Below are 10,040 nucleotides of genomic sequence, written 5' to 3'. Positions count from 1 at the left end.
TCAAAAATGCCAAATTTTTTCGTGGGCGTCCGTCAAGACCTTGTCTGTGCATCCGGTTGGACCTCACGGCCTGTCCGACCCATTTTGAAGGTCAAACGATCCCCGAAGCGAGCATACCCCTCATTTCGACGATTTTCGTGTGCTATAGCAAACCATTTTTTGGGTGATCCGGATTCCGACGTCAAAAATGCCAAATGTTTTTGTGGACGTCCGTCAAGACCTTGTGTATGCATCCGGTTGGCCCTCACGGCCCGTCCCACCCATTTTGAAGGTCAAACGAGCCCCAAAGCGAGCATACCCCTCATTTCGACGATTTTCGTGTGCTATAGCAAACCATTTTTTGAGTGATCCGGATTCCGACATCAAAAATGCCAATTTTTTTGTAGACGTCCGTCAAGACCTTGTCTATGCATCCGGTTGGCCCTCACGACCCGTCCGACCCATTTTGAAGGTCAAACGAGCCCCGAAGCGAGCATACCCCTCATTTCGACGATTTTCGTGTGCTATAGCAAACCATTTTTTGGGTGATCCGGATTCGGACGTCAAAAATGCCAAATTTTTTTGTGGACGTCCGTTCAGTTTGAAGTTCAAATTTTCAGAACTACCCCTTTAACATTACAGTTGTTGAAACTTCAAATGGCCGTAACTTTTTGTTCGTGTATCATTTGGAGGTGATTCTTTTTTAAAAGTTGCTTATTATTTTGAGATCTATGTGGTAAACTCAATCCATTTATCCGATTTAACTTTCATTTATTCCTTATAATTTTGCCCTATATATGGTTAAAAAATTGATAAACGTAAAACTGTAAATCATATGGTAGTGTGTGGTTCTTTTTCATGTAGATATCAAAAAAATAATCAAGTTGGAATAGAAATCGTCTCGATCGTATATCGGATGCACGTTTTATGTCCGTTTGAATTTCAAATTTTTCACAAAAAACCCTTTAACGTTACATTTATTGAAACTTCATTTGAAACTAGAATTTACAAAATAAACTATGTCAAATAAATACTGAAAATAAACCTTAAAACAATTCTTTCAAACGACGAAATACAATAGTAGTTTACGTGACTTTGTAAATGAAAAGTTAGACAAATGAATCACACATATATATATATGAGTGTTTTGCATATTTTATTTTAGGATCATCTGAATATATTTTTTTTGATAGAATTAAAGGAAAAAGAAAAGAAGATGAATTAAATAAAATTGAGATTCATATAATGTGAGTGTACAAAAATTACAACAAGTAGATAATGAATGTATGAAGATTGTTTAGTCGGTTTGTTTTATGTCATCAATATTTGGATGATTTTCACTGGTGTCGTGTGAAGTTTTGAAATTGGATGTTGTTTCATCCGTAGACAATTGGAATTGGTCAGAGGGCAAAGGAGCACCAGAAATAACAAAATCAGTCATCATCTTATCCCCCTCTCTCATACGATTAGAGTAAGTGACATAATCAAAATCATGTGTCCATTTTCCTCCAAAACATGATTCAAGCTTCTCCATATCAAACAAATCTTCCATTACTTTTTGAGTATCTACATCATTTGGATACACAAACTTCACTTTCTTGTATGTCCTCTTCTCAAGGAATGGTTTTACCAACTACAATGTAAAGAATTCATCATGTGAAAAATTTAAATTAAAATTAACGTAATTATTTCTTTTAGCTACTTACAATCCAGAAGGACTCAAAAACTTTTGGTGGATTATAAAGGATTGCAAGACCTAGCCTCTCTGGATAACAATCTTGCAGAAGACGTGCTGTTTCCCTAGTCACCTTTACTGATATGCTAGACATGTTCCATCCTTCAAAATCGATCAACCAAACCATTTGCTCCTGACCAGATTTTAGATCCAATATAGAATTCTCCATGCAATAAATTAGATATCTCATTTGCATCTCTACGGAGTAAGGATTCTGAATTCAATTGAATAGGAGATATATATATATATATATCATCATCAACAACAAATTAAATAAAAATACTATGTATTTCTTCCTATATATATTATAGATACATACGTACCGGTATTCCAGGCTTCATGACAAGCACAGTCCTTCCATACTTGTCAAAATAGTTGGCTTTGTAAACTTTTCCAGGTTCTGCTTGTTTAGCAATATCATCCTATTATTTTTATATGATAAGACATAAAAATTAACATGGAGTATATAATTCATTAATTGTTTTGTATATTAATTACGTACCCAACGGATCATGTTTGGTTTGTTTTCTAATCTCCATATTAATGCTTCTTTGAGCATTTTGGCTGACCTTTTTGTATGCCAATTTCGTGCTCTCAGAAATCTTAGAATTGATGCATCCGAACACATTGTTGGAAATTTGTTAAGAGCAGGACCAATTAATTTTCGCACCTCATTGATCTGACGAATATCACAAAGAAATGAATTGCGATTACATTTTAAACACATGCATGCATATATATCAAGCTACAAAAACACTACTTTATATTTCTTTTCTATTCTATTGTTACTAGTCAAACATAAAAGCTTAATACAAATCCTTTTGATATTATCGTATTTCAACTTTCTCAAAGTACATCAAACTCTAGTTCCTTAATTATTATGAAATGAGGCATATAATAATAGTAATAAAAATAAATGATTCGAATAGGGAAAAAAATAGAGTGTGAACCTTAGTTTGTTGCTCTGTAGATGACAGAGACAAGTCAACTCCTTGCGACTTTTTGAATGACATATTTAATGAGTCTTGATAAAGGGAGAGAAGACGGAATTAAGCAAATCAACAAAAGTACTGCACAATAGCATAACAATTAGAGGCAGCACAATGATTTTGGATGATATATAAAAATATATATATATTATTTTAATAAAAAGAGAATAAAACCATTATGACCACTTAATCTACGTACAAACAAAAAAGTCAGGCTGACTGTCTGAAAATGATTAAAATGGAAAATGACGGTTATGTTTTAATATAAATAAAAACTAAAATGTGCGCCAACTTGAACATTCAAAATAAATAATTAGCAGAATGGAATATAATTTATATCTTTTAATAATGCGTAATAAGTAACGATATAATATAAAATTCAATGTACCATTGAGGAAGTAAATGGAATAAATCTTATTTTGTGTTAGTGTTTAAAATATATTTAGTTGAATCACATAAAGAAGGTGTCCATTATGATATCAATAATATTGTTAAAAGTTTTTGCTTGATGATGAATTTAATTCTTAACATTTCTATCTACGAAAATTTTCGCTTCTACCAAAAACATTAACTAATAAAGAAAAAGAAATAGCATGTTTTCAGTTATGTAACAAAATTTAGAATATGAAGCAAGTCATTCTTATTGCCAATCTAAATAAACAGATTTATTAATTTCACTTTACTTTTGATCGACCAAGAAGTGCAGACAGACTAAAGTTATAAATGAATGAACAACCTACTTTTATCATAGGTCAATAAAATAATGACCTGATCATACTCTTTGCCAAAGGAATTCAAAAATAATTGCTTTTACATGCATCATAAAGATGGAAACATTTTGGTTATGACAAATATAAATCATATCATTAAATGCTTTTTATGATCGAACGAGAACATGAAAAGAGAAGGAAGAATCACAAGTTTTGCAAAATGAAGGAGAGGAATAAGCAACAAAGTATTGAATATGATCTGAAATGTCAAAATTTCTACGATACATTTGTTGGAATGAAAAAAAAATACATTACCATTTGAAAGAGAGAAGAAAATCCATAAGCAAGAAGAAGACAATTATTGTGATGAAACCGTTTGGCAGAAATTGTCGTAAAATTGGATAACAGTGACATACTTTATTATTATATATATGTGAAGAAAATAAAACCTAGCATATGTTTGCTTCAAGAAGGCTCCGATTTTTCAGCAACTAAATGAATGCTATACAGAAATGAAAACCAACGATCATACGGACATCTAGTTGAAAATTCTTGTTAATCGATCATGTTTGTTTTAATTGTATTACACTAGTCAAATTAAATAGATATTATATTATCCCAATTGTAATTATTGCGTTCTTATTGATTCTTTCCATCGGTTTTGGGACATTAATAATAATTTTTTTAATTAAAGAACGGTTATATAGTTAAGATAGAAAATCAACCGTGCTTGCCTGTTTAAGACTATCAAGATGAAGATGACATCTTTTTTCAATTCTAAATAAATTCAGCATATTGGATCACTGATTTTTGCTTCTATTTGTATTTGACAAATTAAAGTAAAGCGCTATTAAAATAGGAGATAGTAACGTGTAGCGATTTGAGATCTATTAGAAACTGAGTGCACTTAATTAGTTTAACTACACAACAAACAAGAAGAACCAAAAAAAAAATTATCATAGATAAGAGTGGTATGCTCCACGTTATTTATTCCTTTGCAAAATCCTCACTGCTTCTCATCAACTGCTAGAGGAACAGATTTTACCTGGAAAAAGGAGACATGTTTAAGCGGCGTATATATACTACTTGAACTGCATTTCTATTTTGATTGAATATGAGCTGAAAAGGACCTCACCAACTCGCGGAACTTGAGAATGTAGAACATCTCGAGGTATCGTCTAGTTTCACGCCTCTCGAGTTTTGAAACAAGCTTCCAGAAACCATATACACCAGCCAAAGTCATCAGCCTCTCCGAGTAAATTTTCCATGTATACCTTTAAATATGGTTTGAATATTAGAAAGTGAGCAATGCTTCCATTCAAATATATACAACTACGAACCTGTCGAGAATCCTTTGTAGGCCAGATGCAGATATATTTTCCCAGTGAGTAGGATTTTGTTCGCATCGTTGGAAGAATTCTACCATGAGCTCAGCAGCTTTATTGGGATGATAAGGATCTATATGGTACCCGGATACACCGTCCTGAATGATCTCCATCGGTCCACCATGACAAGTTGCAAATGTTGGAAGACCACAAGTCATAGCTTCAACCACCGTCAGTCCAAACGCTTCATAATACGCAGGCTAAAAGGAAGATGTGTATTTATTTTTCATGATAACCACCTACCTCTAGGAGAATGAAAGTGGAGATGATCGAAACAATACGATACAAGCATCATACCTGAACAAATATACCTCTCTTGTCAGCTATATAGCGATAGAGCTCACCATTACGTGCCCGGTTCATTTGGGCTGATATCCATCTGAATTGACCATCCAAGTTATGTTCCTTCATAAGAGCATGCATCTTCTCAATTTCTGCTATTTCTTCTCTGTCATTGGATTTCTTTACATCATTGTATCCAGCTACTACAACAAGGTTAGCCAGTTCCCTGAGTGTGGCATTTTTAGCATAGCACTCAACTAATCCTGTAATGTTCTTTACCCGGTCAAGCCTTGCCATTGAAAAAATTATCGGTTTTGATTGATCATTCAGGTTGCCTCTGTAATTAAAAAAGAAAAAAAGGTAATGACATCAATCAATGGTCAATTTACTGATCACAAAAAACTGCCCATCAGAAGCAAAGAGCAAAAAATCAATACAATATTATATGTGGTACTTCCTCTGTTTCAATATCCAGGGCAGTGTGAGCAAATATAAGGAGTTCATTTGTGGATAATCATATCAGGCTCTCCTTTTCTAATGTAGGGGTGTTGGGTTCATTTTATACAAATCATTATATATATATTCCAAATTATTAGTTTACATGAATGGCCACTTACATATGCACTTCATTCTGCTCAGGATCAAATAACAACTTCTCAATCGAGGGATGCAAAGATGTCAGTCTCTTTTCCTTGTCAAAATATGGGAAGTAAATTGTCATGTCAGCTCCAGGAGACACTATATTGAATTTGGGATCGAAGACATCAATGCCATGGACAACACGATATAGGCCTGGGAGAGTGAAAGCAGTATGACTCTCGTACTGACCAACAGTATTCTTCCTGAAACAAGCCGCTATCAGATTCCAAGCAAGCCATCTAATGTCTAACATCATTATGCCGCATGAATATTAAACGTGTAAACATAGTGGTGTAATTAAGCAATCTGCGTGAACTATAAAGACAACATTATGGCCAAGCCAAATTGTATACAATATAGGATTCAGTATCCAGATCATGATCGATGGCACATCAATGTTCACATCCGTATGGAACATCATACATGTGGTTACAAGCTGAAACAATTTCTAGATACAATTTTTTACAAGTCAGAACAATCCATTGAGGATGTTACATTTTTCTGTTCATTTTTCGCTTGCTTACAAGATGATTCACATCTATATATATCACTTGTTATTTATTAACATTAGTCATTCATGGAGCAAAACATCTACTGATTCTTAAGCATCCAACGATATCAACTAGGCGTTCATATATCTTTTTTGAGTTTCAGCCATGTAAACATGATCAGCAGGAAGAAAAGCCCAAACATATATAAAAAAATAGACGGATGAAATGTAAATTGCCACACACAAAATATAGTTGCAGTATCATCCTACTCGACAGATAATGAAACAAGTTCTAGCTCAAACATGACAAATTATATCTGATTACAAGCTCAAATCGTTTCTTCAATAACAAATGAAATTGTGGAACAATTCACAGATATGACAAGGTTACCAATCACAGTTCCTCAAATCATGATATTGAATTAAAAATGGACTCAATAAAAAATCAGGGCCAAATTAAGATGACTTACGTTCCTGCAATCTCTTGATAGGTACTAGTGATTATGAAATCTGAATGATTCATTGACAGTAGGTCAGCAGTAAACTGACATGAAAAATGATATTTCTCCTCAAACTTTTTCCAATAGATGTCAGAATCAGGATACTTTGTTTTCTCCAAAGCATGAGCAATGGTACACTGGGAAATAAAGATGGCAGCAAAGTATTAAATTAGTATTGCAGATACACAGCCTCAAGACATTGTGCTAGCCAGGTAAATAATTACGTCTTTCCTACCTGTGTGATGCCCATTTTATATGCTAACAGGGAGGCAACTAAATTTCCATCACTGTAGTTGCCAATAATCAGATCGGGCACTCCCTGGAGCTCAGCAGACATTTCACCTGCCACGTCCTGGTCAAGAATTGACTTGGAAATGTCAGCTGGGAAATTTACCGTACATAGAAAGCTCCTAAGAAATTATAGAAGGGCGAGTATTGTCATTTTCCAATATATATAGGCAGGAAGACACGAGAAGTGTGTTATCCAGTATGTTAAACCAAAAAATGTAAATGATGACCAAAAGTTATCCATTTATCAACATGTTGGCAAACACAACAGTTGGTTACAAGTTCGCACAATTTGTACTAGTTGCCATCGTTCGCTTTAGCACACTGAACAAACATGAGCAACAAACGGTGATTTCCAAAAGACAAAGAGGTTACCTCAGTAAACTTCTCCAGGTAAGGCCATACATCAAACCTAGATATCCATTTATGAAGGATTCCATTTTCTGTCCTAAAAGGGACACGTAAAATATGCGAGTATTCAGTTCCACTAATTCTCTCCAACCGCTGGTTGCACGTGGTTCCTTTAGCATCAGGTATCAGTCGGGTGACCTTTTGCAATCAAAGAAAGCATATTTATGTCAAATACAATCCCAGAAACCAAATTAGAGTTTGCATAACATACATGTACTCACAACAAGGATTCTAGGCTTGAAGTTGAGTCCTTGTTGATTTATTCTAAGCAGCATTTCGGCCTCCAAAGCACGCACTTGATCCAGTATATAGACAACCTGTGAATCACCAAAAGGAGAACAAATTCAAGGAAACCATGGATGAAACTTCAGTAACATTACACAGTGCTTGGCACTGCAAATAATTAATATTACTGAGCTTTCCAACACTGCTCTAGCTTCTGCAAGATTATACGAACTATATCAACTGCAATAGAGTGTGCCTGCTCAAGTCTACTGCAAGAAAGAACTGAGTGGTCCCGTATTAACCTTTACATCCAAAGTAAACTGGCATATCTAAGGATGATTCAGCAGTATAATTTGCAAGAAGAGGAAATAAGCCAAATGTAAGAATTAGAATTTCCAACAAAGATAAGTCTTCTCCATTAATACTAAATAGAAGATAAGATAATTCTTTTTTTTTTCCTCCAGTTCTTCAGATTGTAGGAAAAGCTAGGTGACAATGTTTGTGGGGAAGATGAACTAGATGATAGATAACTGTTTAAAGGGAATATCCTGAAAAAAAAAATTGGAGTTGTATGCAAACGAGTTTACATAATACAAGACCCCTTTCTCCTTGTTATTACCTGTCCACCAGTGTCCGGCAAACCCAAGACATTTGCTTGACCAAAGTATCCATGAGGAGATAATATGACAACATTGAACACCATTGGTAATCTACCAAGAAAAGTCTCTAAGGTTGAGGGATCAGGAGCCTGAAGAATGTCAGAAAGTAGATGCATAGTCTCCAAAACACGATTTGCAGTATCACCCCAACCTTTCTCAAAGCCCATTTCCTGCAATCTGCATCCACATGGTTCCATGAACAAGATTTCAGCTCCTATATATCTTTAATTTTCTTACACTTGTAAGAAGATAAAACAAATATGTACAAACTCACGCATATTCAAAGTCAGTATAGGGTGTATCTGGTGGTAGCTTTGAGAGATAATCATCTGCCTTATTAAGAGACGACTCCAGCCTGGAGATTCGCTGTATACGTTCATTCAACATCAAGACCTGCGTAGATAGACAATCCATCTTACAAATAGAAGTAGTTGAACAGTTAGATAAACAAGTGGGAAAAACAATAAAGTAATGGTGTCCAGCAATACAAGTAGAATAGCGGATAATGGTTGCACGTACCGAAAGATGCGAGTGGTAGACAATCAGGGATAAGCAGAATTAGGAAAAACTGGTCAGGGTACTTACATTCCCTTTATGATTGTGTCCTCTAAGGAAATCAAGTAATGGGTCGAGCGATTCCTTGCTGCGAAACATATTTGAGGACAAATGACGATTGAGGAATTGTACTCCATTTCCAATGGATGAGGAGCGTGAGGGACGAGGAACTGATGCATTAAATGGCTCAAAATCCAGCTCAAGCACAAAAAGATGATTATGATCCCTACAGTTGAAACCAAGGTAAACTTGTGCAAGTTTCCTATGTACATATTTGCAATAGAACACTTACTCTCCATCGACAAGTTCTTCTTTGAAACGGAGATATTCAGGAATCGTCAATTGTTCAACACTCAGATCATATACGTTCACACGAACATATTCCCAAACACCTGGCCTTGGACGAACTGCTATAGCAACAAATGGTGGGAGCACAATGGCTTCCTATATATTTTGATGTCAGGTAAACCAATTTTGATGTTTAAATTCTGAACAGAAAATCAAATGAAACACCTGAGTAGATTTCAAGATTTCACAAAAGGGGCCTTCTTTCAGCTTTTCACAAGCAGTGTCATCACATACAGCATTGTTCAACTCATCAATTAAATGATGAGGCTGCAATATCCCCTTCCCCTGCGCCACATATCTTTTTTTTTTTTTTTTAAATAAATCTCCAAATTTTCTCAACTAAATTATCAAAACCAAATTAGTACCTACCTGGATAGGAGAGCCACTAGCTGATTACGGTGAGCAGAGAGAGTATCCTCAACTCTCTCTCTCATACTAGGTATTCTTGACAACTTTGGATTCGACATTTTCCACTACCAACAACAAAATAGATAGAATACTGAATACACCACCTTCTTAATAAAATTATTTATGTATAATATAATATACAAAGTGACCCATGAATATGTCTAATTATTATTTATAATAAGTGAAACTAATGCTTTTCTTTTTATAGAACTAAAATTGTGTAGAAATTATTATCTCTAATTATTTCTTCCCTTCTGGTCTGTTATATCATCGTGGTTTGAATAAATTCATTGTGCTGTCGTGGTCGCAGCTCAAATGTTGCTAAACCTGACATCTGTCCATTCCCAAACTTTCGGCCTATAATATAATAACAATTTATTGTTTAAGCTCTGCCAAATGTCCATTATTTCTTTTCTACACGTGCCATTTTCGATCAA

The 10,040-nt window shown here is 34.7% G+C and overlaps 2 protein-coding genes across 4 annotated transcripts; both read right to left on the bottom strand.

Annotated features, from left to right (window-relative positions):
* Positions 1-1,192: 1,192 nt before the first annotated feature.
* Positions 1,193-3,835, bottom strand: LOC107030846 (phosphatidylinositol transfer protein 3-like). 2 transcript variants are annotated; one of them, XM_015232079.2, is made up of 6 exons: positions 3,729-3,835; positions 2,665-2,784; positions 2,217-2,393; positions 2,038-2,136; positions 1,686-1,928; positions 1,193-1,612 (listed from the first exon to the last, which is right to left on the bottom strand). In XM_015232079.2, exons 2-6 carry the CDS (start codon positions 2,725-2,727, stop codon positions 1,277-1,279), a joined length of 918 nt encoding a protein of 305 aa, XP_015087565.1. In that variant the 5' UTR covers positions 2,728-2,784; positions 3,729-3,835; the 3' UTR covers positions 1,193-1,276. The 2 variants fall into 2 exon arrangements, with proteins under 2 accessions (XP_015087565.1, XP_027775471.1); XM_027919670.1 differs by having other exon boundaries at positions 1,686-1,847.
* Positions 3,836-4,271: 436 nt separating this feature from the next.
* Positions 4,272-9,824, bottom strand: LOC107029484 (sucrose synthase 2-like). 2 transcript variants are annotated; one of them, XM_015230910.2, is made up of 15 exons: positions 9,565-9,824; positions 9,361-9,493; positions 9,140-9,291; positions 8,878-9,073; positions 8,567-8,685; positions 8,253-8,469; positions 7,630-7,725; positions 7,373-7,546; positions 6,945-7,061; positions 6,680-6,846; positions 5,698-5,922; positions 5,096-5,417; positions 4,754-4,998; positions 4,549-4,687; positions 4,272-4,458 (listed from the first exon to the last, which is right to left on the bottom strand). In XM_015230910.2, the coding sequence occupies exons 1-15, from the start codon at positions 9,660-9,662 to the stop codon at positions 4,420-4,422; spliced, it is 2,439 nt and encodes an 812-aa protein (XP_015086396.1). In that variant the 5' UTR covers positions 9,663-9,824; the 3' UTR covers positions 4,272-4,419. The 2 variants fall into 2 exon arrangements, with proteins under 2 accessions (XP_015086396.1, XP_027775469.1); XM_027919668.1 differs by having other exon boundaries at positions 9,140-9,480; positions 9,565-9,822.
* Between the last annotated feature and the right edge of the window lie 216 nt (positions 9,825-10,040).

Source organism: Solanum pennellii, chromosome 9 (assembly GCF_001406875.1).
Source record: "Solanum pennellii chromosome 9, SPENNV200".
Lineage (NCBI taxonomy): Eukaryota > Viridiplantae > Streptophyta > Magnoliopsida > Solanales > Solanaceae > Solanum > Solanum pennellii.
This window is presented reverse-complemented; position numbering and strand designations above follow the sequence as displayed.

Bases quoted from the DNA above. Each gene is read 5' to 3' on its own strand.
- LOC107030846 (XM_015232079.2), bottom strand. From the start codon at position 2,727: ATGTCATTCAAAAAGTCGCAAGGAGTTGACTTGTCTCTGTCATCTACA. The intron at 1,929-2,037 runs GTACGTATGTAT...AATTGAATTCAG, and splicing joins TCATGAAGCCTGGAATACCG to AATCCTTACTCCGTAGAGAT. The intron at 1,613-1,685 runs GTAAGTAGCTAA...TTTACATTGTAG, and splicing joins TTTTTGAGTCCTTCTGGATT to TTGGTAAAACCATTCCTTGA.
- LOC107029484 (XM_015230910.2), bottom strand. From the start codon at position 9,662: ATGTCGAATCCAAAGTTGTCAAGAATACCTAGTATGAGAGAGAGAGTT. The intron at 7,726-8,252 runs GTAATAACAAGG...GGTGATTCACAG, and splicing joins TGCCGGACACTGGTGGACAG to GTTGTCTATATACTGGATCA. The intron at 4,688-4,753 runs GTTCGTAGTTGT...CCATATTTAAAG, and splicing joins CTACAAAGGATTCTCGACAG to GTATACATGGAAAATTTACT.